Below are 23,569 nucleotides of genomic sequence, written 5' to 3' on the forward strand. Positions count from 1 at the left end.
AACGCACAAGTGATGCGTGAAAATCCCTGCTCATCTGAAAAGCCCCATTGAAGTGAATGGGTCTGGATTCAGTGCGGGTGCAATGCGTTCACCTCACGCATTACACCCGCGTGGAATTCTCGCCAGTGTGAAAGGGGCCTTAGGGTTAGTTTCATATGAGTGTGTCTAGTGCTGAAAGAACGCTCCGTCTGGGAACGCGATTTCCGATTATGGATACTGATCCTTTCACAGGAATTATAGTGATTTATAATGCTGCATGTCTCTGCGTGACCTTGCATCTTCTGAATTATACTGGCAGCATTATATCAGTATAATTCAGTAGATACAAGGTTGGCCAGAGACTCACAACATTATAAAGCATTACAATTCCTTGTGGTCCTGTGAAAGGAGGAGTATCCATAATGGGAAATCTCGCTTTCAGACGGACCGTGTTTTCTGCACTGAACTCGATCATCTGAAACTACCCTAACAGGAACAGCACAACAGAAACGGAATTGACGCTCTAGAATTTGTAAAATATTTTTTAATGCTGTGTGTCTCTGGTCAATCTGGTATCTACTGAATTAGGCCTCCAACACACGACCGTGCCGTGTTTTATGGCCTGCAAATTGTGGATCCGCAAAACACGGATGCCGCCCGTGTGCGTTCCTCAATTTGTAGAACGGAACGGGTGCCCATAATTGAAATGCCTATTCTTTTCCGCAAAACGGACAAGAATAGGACATGTTCTATTTTTATTGCAGGGCCACGGAAAATACGGCTTGGATGCACAAAACAACATCTGTATGCCTGAGGCCTTAGGGTCCATTCACACGTCCGTTTTTTCTTTCCTGATCTTATCCGTTTTTTCAGGAACAGATCAGGACCAGATCTGGACCCATTCATTTTCAATGGGTCCTGGAAAAAACCGGACAGCACAATGTGTGCTGTCCGTTTCCGTTGTTCCGTTCCGCATGTCCGTTTTAATATAAAACATGTCCTATTCTTGTCCTGAAAAATCGGATCCTGGTACAATACAAAGTCAATGGATCCGCAAAAAACGGATGACATTTGGATGTCATTCCGTATGTCATCCGTTTTTTGCGGATTCCGTTCCTGGAAACACATAACAAATTTTTTTTTTATTTTTTTTTTTCAATTTTTTTTCAAAGAAATCCAAACAACTTTATTTGATTATTGAAATGTATACATGTTTCCGTTTTTTGCGGATCCGCAAAAAACGGATGACATACAGATGACATACGGAAACATTTTCAGGAACAACGGATCCGCAAAAAACGGACCGTTTTTCAGGATGAAAAAAAACAGGACGTGTGAATGGACCCTTATACTGACATAATGCTGTCAGTATAATTCAGTAAATGCAAGGTCACGCAGAAACACACAGCATTATACATTATTATAACGCTGTGTGGTTCTGTGAAAAGAGCAGCGCCCATAAGAGGAAGTCACGCTCCCACATGAAATGCGTTTTCTGCATTGGACGCGCTCGTATGAAACTACTCTTATACCTCCTAAATTGACAACTGGGTGTTTTCATTCACATTGTCCAGTCACTGCTGATAGTATCAGAGTAGCTAAGTTGCAGCTCACTTGGTGTTATGTAACAACACATATGAATGTCTGATAATACAGGCATTCATATATACAACGAATGAGAACATGCATAGTCTTTTTAGATGTCTCCCATTGACTAATGGGATTGTCTTATCAGAAAATGACCTATTGTTTAAATCTGGTTTTCATTTGCACTGACCACTAGGTCTATAATGTGTCAATTCCTGTTTGGAAGCAGCTGGGTCATTGACACACTGGACAGGAGGGGACCTCATTGACTTGTATGTTCTGTGACCTGTGATGAGGTCAGGAAGGAGAGGATACGCTTTGTGAATGGTGGATCCTGTCTTACCGATACATAGTTGATATCTGTCAATGTAATGCTGCCTGTGAGGATAATGTGATAGCTACTGAAATGTTACCTGTACAGAACAGGAATTCTCAACTTATTATTAGACCTAGTGGCCAGTGTGAAAACTGCAGTTTTTTTTAAAATAATATAGTGATAAGGAAAATGAAAACAACACTCACCAAAATTGTGTTAAAAAAATCTGTTTAACATAAAAACTTGATTTAAACCATAGTATTTTGTGGTTCGCAAACGGACAAAATTATGACATGTTCTATAATTTGCAGCACGTATGCGGACAGCACACGGATAACATCTGTGTGCTGTCCTCACTTTTTGTGGACCCATAGAAGTTATCCCCTATCCGCAGGATATTTATGTGGGAGCGCCGGAGATAGCAGAGTACTGCTCTCACCTATCTCTGGTGTTCCCATAGAAATGAATGGAGTGGTGGTGTGTTTTTCCAACCAGCCACTCCGTCCATTTCAGGGGGGCTCCACAGAGTTTGGGGCCCTGTTCTTGTGATTGGTGGGGCTCCTAGCAGTAGCACCCCCACCAATCTGATAGCTGTCCCCTATTCCTGTGAGTAGGGGATAACTTGTTATAACTGGAAGACCCCTTTAATCACATTAAGGAAATGGAGATCTTTGTGAGTGTGGATACATTCTTTGTGCAGAGCTGCTGAAGGAAATGTTTTAGTGGTTAGGCACTTCTTGGGTAGTAGTGCCCTCTAGTTGTGACTGAATGTTATAACATTAAAACTGTTCTATCCTAGGACTTTGTATTGTACACATCAATTATTATTATTATTTTTTTTTATATACAAGGCCTGATGCTGCTCAGGTTACACTGATCATGGAAATCCATGGTGATGTGATATTTTTACAGATTATGCAATATTCTTTATGCAGAGAACACTGAGACTTTATCTGTAAGTTTTGATGGTGGCATTACATTTAGTAGATTTTATCTACCGTATCTTCTGGCAGTCACTGCCTACATTTAGGTGTGAATAGCAAACATACACCTTTTATGAACTGTGTAGTCTTTTTTTTGGGTTAGGCGGAGATTCTTCATCGGCTGACCCCTTAGTCTTGGATCAGTATGTGGTGGTTGCTGCATATGACAAACAGGAGAGCACAGAAATCACTCTGCGTGTTGGTCAAGTGGTCGACATCATTGAGAAAAACGAGTCTGGTAAGTAAACAAGTATTCAGAGATCATGTTATGTAAAAATTTGGACAGGAAACCCAGGATAAGAGGCCTCTGCCTCTTAATAAATTAGGCACATCTGACTCCGGGGATCAGGAATGGCGTATGGGAACGCCTGTCTTGATAAATGTCCCTAAATGTCTATTAATTTCTGAAATATTCATCAAGGCTGTCACAGGAATGAATAGAAACACTGGCTTCCTGACCATACATAAGATGCTGTGCCAGTTGGAGAGTCAGAGTGTTTGTCACTGTCACATGACACAGCTGAGGATCAGAGGGGAGGTTATGACAGTAAAAAATAGTAGTCGCCATGAATAAAAATGTATTGCACTACTATTAATATCATGACCTTTCTTGCACCTGGCTGGCAGGTCTCTGCTGTTTCAATCAGCAGAGACTTGCGGCTTATTACCGCGACCGTTAATAATGTTGATTGCGGTAATTAAAGCCTTTAGATGCCGTGATCAAGTGAGACTACGGCATCTAAATGTTCAAAAACCCGAAAGCGCGAGCCAGTGAGGATGCCGGTAATTGATTTGAATGCGCTCAGCCTCGCAGAAGAGGCTGAGGGCAATTAATGCTGCAATTCTTATTTTGGCCACCAGGTAGGCCAACATAAGAAATGAGCAATAGCCAATAATAAATGCATTTTAAAAATCCATGATTGTTCAAAATTAAAATAATGGATTTTATATGCTCAAATACAAGCTTCAAAATCATTACAAAAAAGTAAAAAAACAACTTTCAAAATATATATATAAAAAAAAAAAGTTTAAATCACCCCCCTTTCCGTATAATAAAAAAAATAACTAAATAACAAAAAATATAAACATTATGGCTATCACTGCGACCAAAAACACCCGTACTATTAAGGCTACTTTCACACTAGCGCTTGATCGGATCCGTTCTGGTACGGATCCGATCATATTAATGCAGACGGAGGCTCCGTTCAGTACGGATCCGTCTGCATTAATAACTTAGAAAATTTTCTAAGTGAGCAAGATGCCTGAGCGGATCCGTTCAGACTTTCAATGTAAAGTCAATGGGGGACGGATCCGCTTGAAGATTGAGCCATATGGTGACCTCTTCAAGCGGATCCGTTCCCATTGACTTACATTGTAAGTCTGAACGGATCCGCTCGCCTCCGCAGGGCCAGGCGGACAGCTGAACGCTGCAAGCAGCGTTCAGCTGTCCGCCTGTCCGTGAGGAGGCGAGCGGAGCGGAGGCTGAACGCCGCCAGACTGATGCAGTCTGAGCGGATCTGCTCCATTCAGACTGCATCAGGGCTGGACGGAGGCGTTCGGGTCCGCTCGTGAGCTCCTTCAAACGGAGCTCACGAGCGGACCGACGAACGCTAGTGTGAAACTAGCCTAAAATATTTTTTTTAAAATCCGAGACGGCTAATGGCTTAACGGCAAAAACAGTCAAAATGGCCAGATTGCCATTTTTTCATTGCTTCTCTTGCCCAAAAAAATGTAATAAAATGTGATCAAAATGTCACACACACACAGCTCACAATGAGCCGCCACACAGCTCATTAGATAAAACTATAAACATTTTATGGGGGTCAGAATATGGTGATGTAAAAAATATATATATTTTTATTTTTTCAAAATAAATAGAAGAGATGGATGGCACATTAATATCTGTTGTCGCAAGAATTAAAAGTTGCCATACATTTTATTCGCACACAAAATTACATTAAAAATGAAGTGTTAAAAATAGAAATAAATAAATAATAGTAGTATAAATTCTGTCCCACAATAAATGATATAAACCCCAACGTTAATAATAATAATAATAATAATATTGTTAAAAATAACGTTAATTGAACCACAATGTTGGTAAAACTGTTAAAAATTAACTATAAATAGGAAATAGTGATCAATAGCAGTCTCTGCACCACCTATATTAATTAACAAAGGTGGCAATAATCATAGCCGTCTCTAGATGGCAGCAATTCACAATGACAATAATAATTCAATGGATGCATCAAAGGTCCATAAATTCTCTAAAATTAGTATGATATAAATCCAAAAAAAGAAAATGTAAATTAATAAATAGAAAAATAAAAAATAGAAAAAATGTCTATATTCAATAATCAGTCCTTATAGTGTAACATTCAGTGTTGGCACATATTATAATACTATGTTTTATACGTTACCACTCGCCGATCTGTGGATGCTTTCTCCCCTCCGTGGTATTCTTTCTATTTTTCTTTCTCCGTGGTATTCTTTCTCCTGTTGGCGGCATGGCTTGATCGCAAGTCCCGCTGCCCTCGGCGTCCCACGTGGTGGATTGTTCAAACAATCCACCGCGTGGGACGCCGAGGGCAGCGGGACTTACCCCCAACAGGAGAAAGAATACCACGGAGGGGAGAAAGCATCCACAGATCGGCGAGTGGTAACGTATAAAACATAGTATTATATGTTTTAGCACTGAATGTTACACTATAAGTGATAATAGACTTTGTGACTATACGATCACGGCCTATGTATCAAAGGAGTGACCTGAACTAAGGACCGATCACAGGATAAAACCTAATGGCTCGCTGAATAATATAGATTTCCATGAACTCCTCCACAACGGAATGGGATATGTATACATATGAACTGAAATATTAATTTATATACAGTGACTTGAGGACTGATTATTGAATGAAGACATTTTTTCTATTTTGCATTTTTTATTTTTCTATTTTTCCATATATTTATTCATTTACATTTTCTTTTTTTGGATCTATATCATACTAATTTTAGAGAATTTATGGACCTTTGATGCATCCATTGAATTATTATTGTCATTGTGAATCACTGCCATCTAGAGACGGCTGTGATTATTGCCACCTTTGTTAATTCATATAGGCTGTGCAGAGACTGCTATTGATAATACCACTATTTCCTATTGATAGATATTATTTAACAGTATTACCAACATTGTGGTTCAATTAACGTTATTTTTAACAATATTATTATTAACGTTGGAGCTTATATCATTTATTGTGGTACAGAATTTATACTACTATTATTAATTTTTAAAAATTTTCTATTTTTAACACTTTTCGTTTTTAATGTAATTTTGTGTGCGAATAAAATGTATAGCAACTTTTAATTCTTGCGACACCAGATATTAGTGTGCCATCCATCTCTTCTATTTCTATTGTTTATTTATAATATATAGGCGACGGGTACGCCTAGGATTGAGCACCTATATCCAATGGTCTGAATTAGTTGAGCCTGTGACATTAAATCTGATTTAAAATTTATATTTTTTTCAAAGTTTATATTTATTTTTACACTATTTAGACATAAAAACCTATACATATGGGGTATCGTAATCGTACTGACCCAGAGAATGAAGGGCATGAGTAAGTTTTGCCGCAAATAGAATGTCGTGGGGAAACAAACCGGTAAAACGGTGGAGTAATTGATTTTTTTTTTTTCAATTCTACCCTATTTGGAATTTTTTTCCGCTCCCCACTACATTTTATGTCATAATTAATGGTGGCATTAGAAAGTAAAACTTGTCCCTGAAAAAATAAACCCTCATACAGCTATATGAACGGAAAAAGTTATGGCTTAAGGAAGATAGGGAAAGAAAAATGAAAATGCTAAATAAATAAAAACTCCAGCATTCTAAGGGTTAAAAGGAATGTATTATCAAGAAAATACCTATTGTCTAAATCTTGTTTTTATGTTCACCATATTTCTCAATTTTCAATGTCACTATATTAAAATAAAAAAATATGATCCTGCAGTTTTTACCCAAGCCACCAAGCTCAATAATAGCAACATATTATTAGGCTTGGGTGAAAACTGCAGGATTATATTATTGCTTTTAAAAAAGATAGTGACATTGAAAATCAAGAAAAAAATGTAAAAAAAAAAAAAAAAAGGGTTCTGTACAGGCAGGATTACAATGCTAAATAAAACCTTTGCATAGATAAGACAGGATCCTTTTCCTGCACAATGACTTCTGCACAGGTCACAGAGCATCCTGCGTAAGCTCCAATCTATACTGTCTAGAAATATGCTTTACAGAAGCCACATGAGCCGTAAACAGGAAGTCTTCACATATTATTAGGCTTAATGGTCAGCTTGGAAAATGCACAATTTTAGGATTCCTTTATAAATATAGATAAAAGGGAAATTTAAAAAAAATCACCCAAAATTCTAAAACATGAAAACTTTTTTTTTAAAGGCTTCCCATGGTATACAATAAAAAAAAAGTCATACTTTAGCGATTCCTTGCTGTTTTTATTCCAGTACTTCATAGTCCCCTTTGCCGGTCCTTTTTGACAATCGTTGCTTGTGGCGGGTTACTGCTAACTGGCTGAGAGGGCATTTCCTGTATGCCATGAAGGACCAGGAAGCAAATATCAGCAGGCACATTCATTTCAATGGGTCTGCAAAAAATGCGGACAGCACACGGATGTCATCAGTTTTTTTTGCGGACCGCAAAACACATACGGTCGTGTGCATGTAGCCTAATACACATCTTTAGAAAGAAAATATCTTGCTTAAAAGAAGTGTCTGCTGTAAAGATCAGGCTGAACGCTTTTAAAGCATTCTGGTCACAGCCCTACAGTTCGAGTGAAGCAGCAGGGGACGCTGAATGTCATGTGCACATCACATTGCACTTCTTGTCACAGAGGGCTTTGCCGCACCTCTCACTGGACCCTTGGGCTTGGTTTATTATCCATGTATTTCCATTTTTTATGGTGGGGGTTGTAACTATTCAGTTTGGTTTGGTGTTAGAGAAAAGACTGGGAGACATGACAGGAGAGTAATCCCATTGTGTTAATTGTTATGCCATTATTTCCAGTTTAAGGCTACTTTCACACCTGCGTTCAGGTGTCCGCTCGTGAGCTCCGTTTGAAGGGGCTCACGAGCGGCCCTGAACGCAGCCGTCTGGCCCTAATGCATTCTCAGTGGAGGCGAATCCACTGAGAATGCATCCGCCTGCCAGCGCTCAGCCTCCGCTCCGCTCAGTGAGCGGACACCTGAACGCTGGTGTGAAACCTGAACGCTGGCCGTGCGGAGGCAAGCGGATCCGTTCCGACTTACAATGTAAGTCAATGGGGACGGATCCGCTTGAAGATGACACCATATGGCTCAATCTTCAAGCGGATCCGTCCCCCATTGACTTTCAATGTAAAGTCGGAACGGATCCGCTCAGGCTACTTTCAGACTTAGAAAAATTTTCTAAGTTCTAATGCAGACGGATCCGTTCTGAACGGAGCCACCGTCTGCATTAATATGAGCGGATCCGTTCAGAACGGATCCGATCGAACGCAGGTGTGAAAGTAGCCTTAGTTGTGTAAATCTGTGCACTTTGTAACACAGCTATACTAACCCAGATACCGTTTAGTCACTTAGTATTTACTGTATTTGTCGGTCGCGACTAGGAATGTTACAAAGGGGTTTTCTGTCTGAATTCTTGACATTTTTGGCTGGTGCTCTTAATAAATCTTGACGTTGGCTACCCACAGTATGTAAAATACATTTTAGTCATTGTTATTCAGTGCTCTAGAACGCAACACTTACCGTATGACAAGGGTCAGTGCCTTTATAAAAAAGATAAAATGTGCTGTTTCTCCAGGCTGGTGGTTTGTCGGTACTGCAGATGAACAAGGATGGGTCCCTGCTACTTGCTTAGAGGCTCAAGATGGGGGACAGGAGGACTTTACAATTCAACCAGAAGAAGGTAAGAATAAGAAAAAATGGCTTTTACTATTCAGTCACTTCACTAACAACCATCACAGAATAGTAATGTGCCAATGCACGGTACCCTGGAAACTATCAGCACTTCCATTTCATGCCCCACGTTTAAAAGGATTAAAACACTGAATACATTTGTCAACTAAAAACTGTTCTCTCTCCGTCACAGCTTTATGTGTGTACATCAATATTTGTGTCACGTGCTGTCTAAACAAGTCCTACTAGTCTGTGTATTATGTAAGTGTATGTTGTATTTTAGCCTTTTTAGGAGGTACTCTGCACTTCTGGTAATTGTATGAGAAAAAAACTAAAGGAACCTTTTTTAACAACAGGAAGTAGTATTATTGTTGTAATATGACTGTCTGCTTGGATTCCAAGTACCCAGTGATTAAAAGGGATATTTGAAAAAAAAAAACTGACAAATCCTCATGTCTTATTTTGTCACTTCCTGCTTCCCCACATGCTCCCAGCCCCATGGAGATACTGGTCCTTGCCTAGGCACGTCGGCCGCCGAAGGACACTTGGGGACCTGTACACCAGTGGATGGGGTCCAGGTGCAGAGAGGCTTGTTTTCTTGTCTGTGATTGCCGTGTCTCCTTCTGTTGCACTGGTATTTTGCATGTCTTGCATGTCCATGGTTTGCTTCCAAGTGAAATCTTTATATGCATGCCAAAGGCATGTGCCTCATGCTAAAGATGATGGAATGAGAAGTAGGAACCACAGCTCTATTCACAGAATACAGGTGTTAACTATTTCTATTTGTAAGTAACAAGATAGGGAAGCAACCCTTTAAACATTTGACTAGGGAGGCCAACATTATGCATTCTTTATACTCTGGACAACAGTGAGATTTGGTCAGTTCATAAGAACCCAGGTATGCAGGCATTGAAATCTCAACCATTTTCTTATCAGGTCCAGCACTTGAGGTTCTTGATGGCCTCCTTTGCAGGAGGTCTATTACATCTTTTTTGAAACCTGCCATGCTTTACATTTTTTCCATGATCTGTAACTAAACTTGCCCTTTTAATAATTTATAACGCCCTCTCCCTTTGAGATTTCCCATTGCACCTTCCTTTCTGGGTAAGGATTATAGCCCCATACTAAGACCGACAGAAGACAATATAAGTATATGAAAAGCCCTTACCACTGTTTTGGATCCAATTTTGTAAAAGTTATATGTCCTACAGTAGTTTTGTTCTGTTAGGTAAAAATTCTGATCTATTGGTTTACAGTGTCTCCCTCTAAATCATTTTCCTATAGATTGAGCAAGAATTGTTTTTGGTGAAAAAAATTACATAAGCTTATACACGATTGGCTTGTGGTCTGATTTCAAGTATATACCTGCTTTTTTTTATGAACAGAAGAGAAATACAGCGTTATCTATCCATACACTGCAAGAGATCAAGATGAAATCACTCTGGATAAAGGAGTCATAGTAGAGGTCATGCAAAAGAATCTTGAGGGATGGTGGAAAATTAGGTAGGTTTAGTAATAAATATCGTATTGCTTTTCATAAGACAGAATGTACCAACTAAGGCTACTTTCACATCTGGTCTCAAAACCGCAGCAAACACTTCAGTTTTGTCCTCATTCTTGTCAATGGGGACACAACTGAACAAACTGGAATGGAGCGCACCAGAATGCATTCCGTTCTAGTTTGTTGCGGCATGGGAAACTGAAGAAGCCAGATCCAGCACAAAAATCCATGTTAGGCCTCTTTCCCACGGGCCGTATTGCTGACCACATTTACAGATTCGCAATACACGGGCGCCGTTCTGTGGGCATTCCGCATCACGGATGCAGACCCATTCACTTCAATGGGTCCGCAAATCCGGAGATGCGGAATGGTGCGGAACGGAGCCACGGAACAGAACCCTACGGAAGCACTATGGAGTGCTTCCGTGGGGTTTCGTCCCGTACTTCCGTTCCACAAAAAGATAGAACATGTCCTATCTTTTTGCGATCCGCTGCAGGACGACCATGGGGCGCACACGTCTGTGGGAAAGAGGCCTTAGTCAGTGGTGCTGTATCCGGCGTCCATTGTCTTTCAATGGTGTCGGATCCAGTTTCTTTATTTTTGATATAATACAACCGGATCTATTCTGCACGGGTGCAGCCGGTTGTATTTTGCTGTGCTTTTGAGATCCCTTGCCGGATTGCAAAATCGGACAGCAAAAACGCAGATGTGAAACAATGTGTACAATCCAAGAAAGAGGAGGGAACCTTTTTGTTTATAAAGGTACATATGGTTTTTGCCCATAGCAGCAAGAACATTGCAATTTGTTGTTTTTGGCTTATTTCTGTATTATGTCTAAAATTTCTAATAAATTTCAAGGCCTGCCGTTCCTGACATGCCTTCTTGTGGAACTACAGGTTCAGCAGTGAGCATTGCCTGTGCAGAGACTCTCTTGCAACCCTTCTTGTCTTGCCTGTGTATCTTTTTTTATTTGTATTCCCTGATGTGATATTGTGGCTGTCATTTAAATAACAGCCACAATATAAATCATACTGTAACAGCAAAGGTCCTGTTCACTTCATGAGCCTTGTGTCAGAGATGTGTGTGTCCTGGTATTTCCCTGTATACCTCTGATAGTGGTCTCTGATAAACATCTAATTTGATGTGAACAGGGCCAAGTACAGATCACTGCAAATAGAGAGTAATTCAGTTCCCCTCCAGCTGGGTGCACAGGATCTGGAACACCTCCTTTCAGTATGTCATTGGATTGTAGGAGAAAATCAGAGTACCCAGAGGAAACCCACGCAAACACGGGTAAAACATACATATGAACATATGCTCTATGTTCAAATAAAGTCAAGCTTTTGTTCATTCCGTGGCATGCTGGATTGCTTTTTTGTGGTGGAGGCCAACCACAGGTAGCACATAGTTTTGCTTAAACACAAGCAAACAGAAAACAAATGATGGTTAAAGATAATGGTCCAAGATAATTAAAATAAATCAGCCTATGCTGTGTTTCCCTAGATGTTTTTAGCACCACAGCTCTGGTCTTCCTTGCGATGTTTGTATACAAGGCTGCAGCGTTGATGTAGAGGTATATGGTATGTGCAAACTACAAAAAATGGTGTGGTGTTAAAAGGCAGAAAGTGCTCAACCCCATATGCAGTGGTGCATCTATACCCAGGGGAGCAGATCCTGCACTTGTAGCCTGCTGCTAATGGCTATCCCCAGCAAAAATGCATACAGTGGAGGATGCCCGCAGCAGACCACAAGTACCACAAAAAGACATCCTACACAAGATAGAAAAATGTGTGGATGTAAATAGCTATATGAAATAAACATTAATAAAGAAGGTGCACTACTGTGGAAGCAAACAAACAAGTCTGACTAAACCCTCAAATTGGTGTTAAAATTGAGAATTTTGCCAATATATCCTTATATGAAGGCCATATCTGAGCCAGAGCACCGCGTCAAGGTATCTCAAGTAGCTCGGGACCTAACGCTAACCTACCTGTGCCGTATGGGCAATACCAGGAGCCAGTGGGCGAATTACAGGAGCGTAAGGTCCGACTCACAGCAAACTCCCAGTTACCTCCAGCATGCAGCCATGCTTGCAGAGGGAGGAGGTTGTGAGTCCCACCCAAGACTGACTGATAAGGCCAAGGCCTCACAGGTGCACCTAAATGTTGCATGTGGATGAGAATCTGGCACATTTAAATATGGAGTTTATATACCCCCAAACATATCTATATAAAACTACAAAAAATGGCGTGGTGTTAAAAGGCAGGAAGTGCTCAACCCCATATGCAGTTGTGCATCTATAGTTCCAGAAGATGATGATCGCGCTGCCTATGAGTGTAGGATTCCACTCCCAGATTCTTATCCCAAATGCGCAGTTGTTTCACCTTGTAGCCAAACAATCGGATTCCAGAGGCTGGTGCACTCACGTACACCCGCACCCTAGAGAGAAGTTATAACACAATAGTGAAGTTCCACCTGGTGATTCTGCTAAAAGCTATTTATTCTAGTTACAAAATAGACATAAAAATTCAGCCTTCTAAAATCAAAAAGTTCTCATCACAAAAGTCCACCCGACCCGGGTTTTGCCATTCCAGCTTTGTCAGGGGCGATGGTATCCTCCCTCACAGGTGCGGTATTTATTAGTCCTAGGTCACATACACGGACCGCCCATCTATGCAAAAACCTTTTTGCTCTTCTGAGGTACACATCAAAACCACCTGGGACATAATAGCTCTGGAGAAGTATTTGAGTGAGAGGAAAATCCCAGAAGGGCTTAGATGGCAATTACCCTTGAGCACAGATGATGAGGGTGATTTGGATGAATGGGAAAAGATTGTGAATGAATGTGGGTTTAAAGTGATGACTTTCATTATAGAAAGGAGAAAAATGAAATTGAAAGCCATTAAAGAGAGTGTGGAAAGTTTTAAAAAAAAAGATTAGAGCCATTTAAGAATAATGAACAATATGATAATTTATCAAAAAAATGTCAAACATCGTTGTTGAAAATAGAACAAGAGGTGAAAGAGAAAAAACATAAAAAACATAAAAAATACATGAAAGTGTGTGAAGATTACAGGAGGAAGAAAATATATAAATGGCGTAGTAAAAATGAAAAAAAAGAGGAAATAATGGCAGAAGGAAACAATGTAGCCTTACGTAGAGGAGGAAATTACAACGGAAAGGAAGTTGGGAATTATGGAGGAGGACCACGGGGAAGACAATATGGTTATTACCAACATAATGAACAGTGGCAGGAGCGATATCCGCCAAGAGCATACAATCACAACCAGAATTATGGGAATTCAGGAAGACCTTATGACAGGAGGGGACCTTATAGGGGATACAGGAATCAATATGGACCAGCCGCTGGAAATAAGGAAAATTATAGGTTAAGTAACATAGGAGAGAAACAAGAAAATGTAAAAACAGGGGCGAATAAACCGTAAAATTTTCCACACCAGGCAATGGGAATAGATCCACGAACGGTAAAGACACCACAAAAAAGAAATTGGGGAAAAGGAGGAAGATTGTGACCCCCACCCCAAAAAAATCAGGGAGAACTGAGTGGGATATATAATCTTAGTACATACAAATTAACAGATGAGGAAAAGAATGTGCTGGGGAAAGGCTTGAAATTTGCGCTCTCAAAGAAGTTAATTAAATTTGAGATGTTTTTGGATGTGCATAGATTTATTCGCAAGCTAAATCTAGCAAAATATATGTTGAATAATGAAAAGATAGAGAACAAACCTCCGGAACAACAGAATGATGTAATACATGCGGGTTTGAAGGCTAGAAGCAGTTTTTTCCTGTGAATAAAGATAATGACGGCGTGGAAGTGTGGAAAACATGGATGGTAGAATGAGGGGTCCAAATTTAACATATGAAGAGAAAAATGCGTTAAGGAATTTAGAGTCAAACAGCCAGATTGTAATCAAACCAGCTGAAAAGGGGGGTGGGGGGTAGTGGTACTAGATAGGAGTAAGTATGATAAGGAGATGCACCGACTCCTTTCTGATAGGGAAACCTATCAAGTATTGAGAAAAGATCCCCTTCCTGAATATAAAAAAGAAATGGATGCAATATTGGATAGGGCATTTGAGAGAGGTATTATTAATAAAAAGGAATTGTTTTAAAAAAAAAAGAACAGGTACGGGTACGGTCCTGAACATCATTAAAGAGATTGGGGAAGTTAATACCAATTTGTGGTTAGCTACTGCTGATGTATCCTCTCTTTATACAGTTATTCCTAAAGACCGTGGATTGGAGGCAATTCAAAATTATTTGGAGGAGGATGACTGCATGTCACCGTTGCAGAGAGAATTTATTTTATAATGTTTGGATTTTTGCCTCAGTAATAACTATTTCTGGTTTGATGGTGCGTTTTATCTACAGCTGACCAGGGCGGAGATGGGGGTGAAGTGTGCCAATCTATATATGGCTGCCTAGGAGAAGCTAGCGATTGATCCCCTTCTAAAGAAAGTCCGGGAGGGTGGCACGTTGATATTGTGGAAGCGCTTTATCGACAATTGTCTAATTATGTGGGAAGGTGAACGTTGGGGTTTGGAAAAAATTATGGACAATTTAAACCAGAACACATTTAATTTGAAATTTACTATTGAAATGAGCCCCATTAGCATACATTTTTGGGCTCTGACCATTTTTTTGGTGGATAGTCGGCTGAAGACAAAAACGTACGTGAAACCAACAGATGTGAATGGATACATCGATATGCAGAGCTGCCACCATGCCCCTTGGAAACAAAACATTCCTAAGGGGCAATTGATACGTGTTCGGCGTAACTGTACTGAGGTTAGAGATTACAGAGAACAAAGTAAGGTGATTCAGAAGAGGTTTGAGGAGACGGGATATAATCCCGAAGCTTTGGAGAAGGTCAGGAGATAGGTGGAAGAATAGGAAGGGGGGTTAAATAGAAATAAAAATAAGGAAGTAGATAAGGAGAACAAAATGGATGATTTCAAATGTACTTTCCTCACCCAGTATAACACGCAAGTAGAACCACTGAAAAATTCTTGACAGAAAAACTGACCCAGTGTTGGGACAAGTTATCCCTGAGCGGCCGAGAGTCTTGTTTAAAAGAGCACCTAATTTGCGAGACGCATTAGTACATAGCTGTTTAGTGAAAAATAAAAAGCAAAGTAGGGAGCAGTTCACTTGGTGCGGCTTCTGCAGTGCTTGCAGAAACCACACTAGGGAGGACAAGAAGAGAAAGAACCAGCAGGAAGTTAAATCAAAGGGAGGACAAGTACATAAGATAAAAGGGGAAATATCGTGTGAGATGATAGGGGTTATCTACATGCTGGAGTGCCCTTGTGGGCTCCAGTGTGTGGGTAGAACCCTACGTAAACTGAAGACCCGACTGCAGGAGCATATAGGGAATACCAGGAAGGGTAAAGAGGATCACAGTGTTCCACTACACTTCAAGCTTATGCATGGGAAAAATCCGGCGGGTTTGAAGTTTAGTGGTTTGGAAAAAGTGGAGAGGAATTGGCGAGGGGGGGATCCTGTTGCTAACATCAACCCAAAGGAAGTTGGCTGGATATATATATTGGGGACCCTGAAACCAGCAGGGTTAAATGTTTAGTTTGATCTTAAGCCGTGCTTGGGGGAATGAGGAAGAAGAGGTGTAAATGGGGGGTGGTGTGTTGCCGCTGTCATTGGATACCTGCTAAAGAATATGTTAGTTATGAATGAATAGAATATAGTGGGTTGTGATTGGCTCTAGGGGACCATGTAATCGGAGCGTGACCATGTGACCTTTCTATGAATGGAAATGTGTGAATTTAACGCTCTGGGAAGCAGTGAAGTAGCTAGTTCTTTATGTCAAAATACCGCTAGCATTTGTGGATTTTAGAAACCAATGTTTATTTATTGTTTGAAGCAAGATTGTGGAGTTTTGATGTGTACCTCAGAAGAGCAAAAAGGTTTTTGCATAGATGGGCGGTCCATGGATGTGACCTAGGACTAATAAATACCGCACCTGTGAGGGAGGATACCATTGCCCCTGACGAAGCTGGACACTTTGATTTTAGAAGGCTGAATTTTTATGTCTATTTTGTAAGTAGAATAAATTGCTTTTAGCAGAATCACCTGGTGGAACTTGACTATTGTGTTATAACTTCTCTCTAGGGTGCGGGTGTACGTGAGTGCACCAGCCTCTGGAATCCAATTTTTGGGCTACAAGGTGAAACAACTGGGCATTTGGGATAAGAATGTGGAAGTGGAATCCTACACTCATAGGCAGCGCGATCATCATCTTTTAGAACTTTTGACTGTAAAGCGAACTTTACCCACGTCGCTTGGTGGAGCTGCAGCCCCGATAAGTAACCACAGAGATCAGAGACTGTCTAAATTCTAGTTGTGCATCTATACCCAGGGGAGCAGATCCTGCACTTGTGGCCCGTTGCTATGGTATGTGACCTCTGCTGCCAGTCACTGGCCTCAGCGGTATATATGGCACCACTGCAGCCTTCTATATAAACACCAGGGCAAGGACCAGAGCTGTGATTCTGAAAAAGGCGAGTACAGATTGATTATATCTTGTATAACATTTGGTGGCATGGGAAATTTTTTATTTTTTATTTTAGGCTTCTTTCACACTCGCGGCAGGATGGATCCAGCAGGCTGGTCTCCCTGTCGGATCCGTCCTTCCGCTGTATCGCCGGACCGCTGATCCATCCGCATTGACTATAATGGGGACAGGGGCGGCGCTCCGGCGCAGTACGGCAGTTCGCGGTCAGAGACCGCCGGACTAAAAAGTCGGACATGCAGGACTTTTAGTCCGACGGCCTTTCGCCGTGCACTGCCGTACTGCGCCGGAGCGCTGCCCCCGTCCCCATTATAGACAATGGGGACGGAGCGGCGGTCCGGCGATACAGCGAAACAGCGGAAGGACGGATCCGACAGGGAGACCAGCCTGCCAGATCCGTCCTGCCGCAAGTGTGAAAGTAGCCTTACTGGTAATTACATTTTTGATATTTTACATTAAAAATGATGAATTAAGAATTGCAGTCAAAGTCCCTTAGCTACCAAAGAAGCTTGAGGCAGGGATATTTATACTTCTTCTTTACGTGAGGCACAGTACATGTGTGTTATTCTATGCTTGATAGTAATGTGACTACTGCTAGCAGCATTTGTGGATCTGATTGTAGTATAAGCATCACTAGGAACACATACTTAATGGCTTGTCTTATTCCAGATATAAAGGTGCAGAGGGCTGGGCCCCAGCATCCTACCTGAAGAAAATCAGTGGAGATTTACTATCACAAAAGCTTGCCTCAGGGTCCAGTGCCAATTCCAGTGCTCTAGATTTGGATGGAATCTCCAGGCAGCAGAACTATGCTGGTCGAGATAGGGAAGCTCCAAGTCGGCAACTTCCATTCACAGATTTTAAACGAAGTAAGAATGTTTATATTATTACAGATTCAATTATTATTATTTTTTAATTTCTGCCTACTCCTAAATTTTTGCAAAACATTTTCATAATTTAAAGGGAAGCTGTCACAGTGAACATGCATTTTGATCATGTTGTAAAGCAGGAAAAGCTGACCAGACCGATTTAAAGTTATACTGAATCTTTTCCCATTAAAATACAGACAGTACTGCATGTGCAACTTGATGGGTTCCCCTTAGAGTGGTTGTGCCATCTGGGACATTTATGACATATGAGTCCCATGTCTGGCCCTGTTGTGCAAAAAAGGGCCTCACTGTGAATGGAGAGCACACCATTCATGTGTGGGATCCTCTTCATTCACTGCTATGGGACTTGTGGCATAGTCTGCTGTTTTCAGAAGTCCCATAGCAGTTAATGGAGAGCAAGTCACACATGCGTGGCCTCTCCTCCATTCACAGCTCTGGGACTTTTGAAAATAGCCAAGCACTGGAAGTCTCATAGTTAGTGGTGAAAGGAGGGTGGGTGTGCAAGGGCAGCATGCTTTCTACTCACTTTTGGGCCCCTTTCTTAAAATAGGAGGGTGAGTGACCCAGAGGTGGGACCCACACCAATCGGGCAGTTATGGTATATCTTAGCAATATGCCAAAAATGTCCCAGATAGGAATACCCTTTTAAGTAGTAGATTAATCCTTTGGGCCACGTTGCTTAACCACCTCACAGCCGCCCATAGGATATAAATGTCCTATGGGTGGATGTTTAACTCTGAATGGATGTTCTGGAGCGTCCATTCAGAAATCGCAGCTGCACACTAATCGTGCAGCTGCAGAGCGGGTTGCCCGCTGTCAGTGACAGCAGGGCAACCCAAAGGGAAGGCAGGGACAGTTCCTAGGTGCCCCTGCCTTCTAGATCGCTGTATACACAGCGCTCTCCTGTTTGGCCCAGTGGTCATGTGACCGCCGGGGCTGGGAGAGTGCAGGAGCTGTCGGGTCTTCCACAGACCTCGATCAGCCCTGGACTAAGGCTGTACAGCGCTGTATTATGCTGTACAGCCTCTCTGGGGGTGTATTTTCGCTGTAACTGGGCCTACTATGTCAGCCCCAGTTACAGGAGATATCAATGGTGGGAAGAAAAATAAATAAAAAGTGAGGCATAATGTCCCTCAGAGGTCTTGTATGACCTTATGGGGGGACACAAAGTGTAAAATAAAAAAAAATATTAAAAAGTGTTTTATAAAACAAAATTGTAAAAAAAATCCCCAATTAAGTAATTAAAAAAATATTTAAAATAGGATAAAATAGACATATTTGGTATTGCCGCGTCCGTGACGGCCGGCTCTATAAATATATCACATGATCCACCCCATCTGATAAACACCATAAAAATAAAAACAGTGTAAAAAAAGCCATTTGTGTCACCTTACATCAAGTGCAACACCAAGTGATCAAAAAGGCATATGTCCCACAAAATGGTACCAATGAAACAGTCACCTCATTCCACAAAAAATGAGTCCCTACATAAGAAAATCGCTCTCAAAACATGGAGACATTAAAACATCATTTTTTGTTTAAAAAATGCTATTATTGTGTTAAAGTGAAAAAAAAAAGTTGACATATTAGGTACGACCGCGTCTGTAACAACCAGCTCTATAAATCACATAATCTAACCTGTCAGATGAACATTGTAAATAACAAAAAATAAAAACGGTGCCAAAACAGCTATTTTTTGTTACCTTGTAATATAGTAAGTGTAATATAGAGCAGCCAAAAAACATATGTACCCTAAAATAGTACCAACAAAACTGCCATCTTATCCCGTAGTTTCCAAAATGGGGTCACTTTTTTGGAGTTTGTACTCTAGGGGTGCATCAGGGGGGCTTCAAATGGGGCATGGTGTAAAAAAAAAAAACAGTCAAGCAAAATCTGCCTTCCAAAAACCATATGGCGTTCCTTTCCTTCTGTGCCCTGCCGTGTGCCCGTACAGCAGTTTACGACCACATATGGGGTGTTTCTGTAAACTACAAAATCAGGGTAATAAATATTGAGTTTTGTTTGGCTGTTAACCCTTGCTTTGTTAGCGGAAAAAAAATTATTAAAATAGAAAATCTGCCAAAAAAGTGAAATTCGGAAATTTCATCTCCATTTTCTATAAATTCTTGTGGAACACCTAAAGGATTAACAACGTTTGTAAAATCAGTTTTGAATACCTTGAGGGGTGTAGTTTCTAAAATGGGGTCTCTCAAAGTGACTTCAGACCTGAACTGGTCCAGTGGGTTTTGGAAATTTTCTGAAAAATTTCACGATTTGCTTCTAAACTTCTAAGCCTTGTAACGTCCACAAAAAATAAAATTACATTCACAAAATGATCCAAACATGAATTATACATATGGGGAATGTAAAGTAATAACTATTTTTGGAGGTATTACTATCTATTATAAAAATAGAGAAATTGAAATTTGGAAACTTGCTAATTTTTCTAAATTTTTGGTAAATGTGGTATTCTTTTATAATTAAAAATGAATTTTTTGGACTCAATTTTACCACTGTCATGAAGTACAATATGTGACGAGAAAACAATCTCAGAATGGCCTGGATAAGTAAAAGCATTTAAAGTTATTACCACATAAAGTGACACTGGTCAGATTTGCAAAAAATAGCTCTATCAGGAAGGAGGAAATGGCCCAGATGTAAAGTGGTTAAAAAAGAGAATTGAAAGAAGCCTGCAGTTTAGATGCAGAAATCAGGCCACTGAACCTCCTGAAGCATCCTGCAGAGGGTCCTAGATATCAGCATTATAGTCTTTCTGAATGAAGCATTAATTGGAAAAGTACCTATTACCTTTTTACTATGCAGAAATTACTTGTCTTCTCTGCTTGTTCTCGTTTATGTAAGCTTAGATATTGGGGTATTTTTGGATAAAGGGGGGGGGGGGGTGTTGATCAATGTAAACCTAAACTTAAATGAGTGTCAGTTTTTTTGTTAGGATTATTATAGGTTGAGCACTACATGTATCTGCAGGGAGAAAGCCATATTATTTCATGTGTGCTGAATTATTAATCAGAATGATTGGAATCCTCAGATGACATCTCTCTACTGACCTGTTGGCTGTCAGATCTTTTGGGGCCCACGAAAAAGTAGCCCGCCTCCAAATAAAATCGCCTAATGGTAACTCTGTCTTAGTTGTCCATAGCAACCAATCAGAACTCAACTATTGACAACTAAGACAGATTTACCATTAGGTAGTTTGATTTGGGGACATTGAAGGTGGGCTATGTTTTCAATGGCCACTCTGTATATCACTTGTTTAAAATTATGTCTGCTTCTTCATGAAGTATATACGATACAGTATAGATTATAAAATCTGCTTTCTCTTTCAACAGAATCCCCCATAATGAGACAGAGACCACCTCCTCGCCGGGACCTTACCATTGTAGGTTTTCGCTTTATTTTTATTTTTTTAAGACTATGAAATGACCTGTTCTTCCTTTCTGGTTAGTGGTATTAAAGGGGTTTTCCAAGATTTTAATATTGATGGCCTATCCTCAGAATAGGTCATCAATATCAGATCAGTGGGGGTCCCCGCAAACTTAGCCTTCCCTTCACTGTTTACCTGCTCGCCATCGAAATTGCAGCTGTGAGTAGGCGTTGCCTGTACTGTTGCTGCATGACAATTTGGAAATAGGGAAAACCACTTTTCCGGTGAGTGCTGCTTGTTTATTTTTTCTTTTGTGGGACATTGCTGTGAGTAGGTGTAATTACAAGCCTTCCCATTCACTTCTGTTAGGAAGGAGCCGCCCCATTGAAATGAATGGGACAGCTTGTAATTACACGTGCCCACCACTGCGATGTAATAAACAGTGAAGGGAAGGCTATGCATGCACAGAGAACGGTCTTCTTTTAAACCAGCTGGGGTGTCGGACCCCCACCAATCTGATATTGATGACCTATCCTGAGGATAGGCCATCAATATTAAAATCCCTGAAAACCTCTTTAACACGTTCAGGACCTTGGACGAGATTGCTCATCCTAACTTGCAGGTAATTAACGCACTAGGACGAGCATTCTCGTCCTAGGGTTAACGCGCTGCCACACAACTACTGCCGTGATCAGCAGCAGGGGCCCGGCTGATTCTGATAGACGGGCCCCTGCCTTATCTGTCAGCATCGGTGAAAACATTGATGCCGGCGGATTAACCCCCTGTATGCCTCGGTCACGCTGACTGCGGCATACAGGGGGTTTGCGGCAGCTTGTACATCCTCATCGGGTCCCTGTGCTGCGGTGACCCGATGGTTGCTATGGCAGCCCCGATGCCTTGAACACACATCAGTACTGTCAGCTACGGAAGCCCAGGAGATCCAGCCCCAGCCCCTGGGTCTCCTAGGCAGCTGTTAGCGTCTTACAGTGTAAGACACTGACAGTTCAATGTCAATGACAATGTCATAGAGCAGCAGGAAATGCTAGCAGAATGCTTGGGTGTATAGGGAGAGGCGTTACTAGTAGAAAGAGGGAGGTGCTCATGCCGTTCTACAGAGCACTAGTGAGACCTCATTTGGAGTATTGTGCTCAGTACTGGAGACCATATCTCCAGAAGGATATTGATACTTTGGAGAGAGTTCAGAGAAGAGCTACTAAACTGGTACATGGATTGCAGGATAAAACTTACCAGGAAAGATTAAAGGACCTTAACATGTATAGCTTGGAAGAAAGACGAGACAGAGGGGATATGATAGAAACTTTTAAATACATAAAGGGAATCAACAAGGTAAAAGAGGAGAGAATATTTAAAAGAAGAAAAACTGCTGCAAGAGGACATAGTTTTAAATTAGAGGGGCAAAGGTTTAAAAGTAATATCAGGAAGTATTACTTTACTGAGAGAGTAGTGGATGCATGGAATAGCCTTCCTGCAGAAGTGGTAGCTGCAAATACAGTGAAGGAGTTTAAGCATGCATGGGATAGGCATAAGGCCATCCTTCATATAAGATAGGGCCAGGGGCTATCCATAGTATTCAGTATATTGGGCAGACTAGATGGGCCAAATGGTTCTTATCTGCCGACACATTCTATGTTTCTATAAGTTCAATACAGCACAATACAGATATATTGTGCTGTACTGAAACACGGATCGGACCCTGAAATCTTGAAGTCCCATAGTGGGACAAAAAATAAAGTGAAAAAAGAAGTAATAAAATAAAAGTTGTACAAATTATTTTTTTTCGTTTTAAGTGAAAAAAAAAGCGCCCCTTTCCCAAAATAATGTAAAAAAAAAAATAGCAGAAAATAGGGAAAAAATGAAAAATAGACATATTAGGTATTGACGCATCTGTATCGACCGGCTCTATAAAAATATCACATTACCTAACCCCTCAGGTGAACACCGTCAAAATAATAAAATAAAATCTGTGCTAAAAAAAACTTTTTTTGTCACCTTGCATCACTAAAAGTGCAACACCAAGGGATCAAAAAGGCGTATGCCCCCCAAAATAGTACCAATCTAACCATCACCTCATCCCGCAAAAAATGAGCCCCTACCTAAGACAAAAAAAAAAAAAAAACTATGGCTCTAAGACTATGGAGACACTAAAACATGAAAAGAAAAAAATTATTGGGTATCGCCACGCCCGTAACAACCTGCTCTATAAAAAAATACCACATGACCTAACCCTTCAGGTGAACACCGTGAAAAAAAAATGTGGAAAAAAACCAAACATTTTTTGTCACCTTGCATCATAAAAAGTGTAATAGCAAGTGATCAAAAAGTCATACGCACCTCAAAATAGTGCTAATCAAACCATCATCTCATCCCCAAAAAATGAAACCCTACCTAAGACAATCGTCCCAAAA

At 40.7% G+C, this 23,569-nt stretch overlaps 1 protein-coding gene across 1 annotated transcript in view; it reads left to right on the forward strand.

The window, feature by feature from the left end:
• The window catches only part of SH3PXD2B (SH3 and PX domains 2B), a 142,434-nt gene that overhangs the window by 104,327 nt on the left and 14,538 nt on the right, over positions 1-23,569 (forward strand). The window contains exons 7-11 of the mRNA XM_044280729.1: positions 2,969-3,103; positions 8,723-8,827; positions 10,203-10,320; positions 17,538-17,737; positions 21,109-21,158. Coding sequence (XP_044136664.1) covers positions 2,969-3,103; positions 8,723-8,827; positions 10,203-10,320; positions 17,538-17,737; positions 21,109-21,158 — 608 coding nt within the window. The remainder of the gene's footprint in view (positions 1-2,968; positions 3,104-8,722; positions 8,828-10,202; positions 10,321-17,537; positions 17,738-21,108; positions 21,159-23,569) is intronic.

The sequence above is a fragment of the Bufo gargarizans genome, chromosome 2, assembly GCF_014858855.1.
Source record: "Bufo gargarizans isolate SCDJY-AF-19 chromosome 2, ASM1485885v1, whole genome shotgun sequence".
In the NCBI taxonomy this organism is placed as follows: Eukaryota; Metazoa; Chordata; class Amphibia; order Anura; family Bufonidae; genus Bufo; species Bufo gargarizans.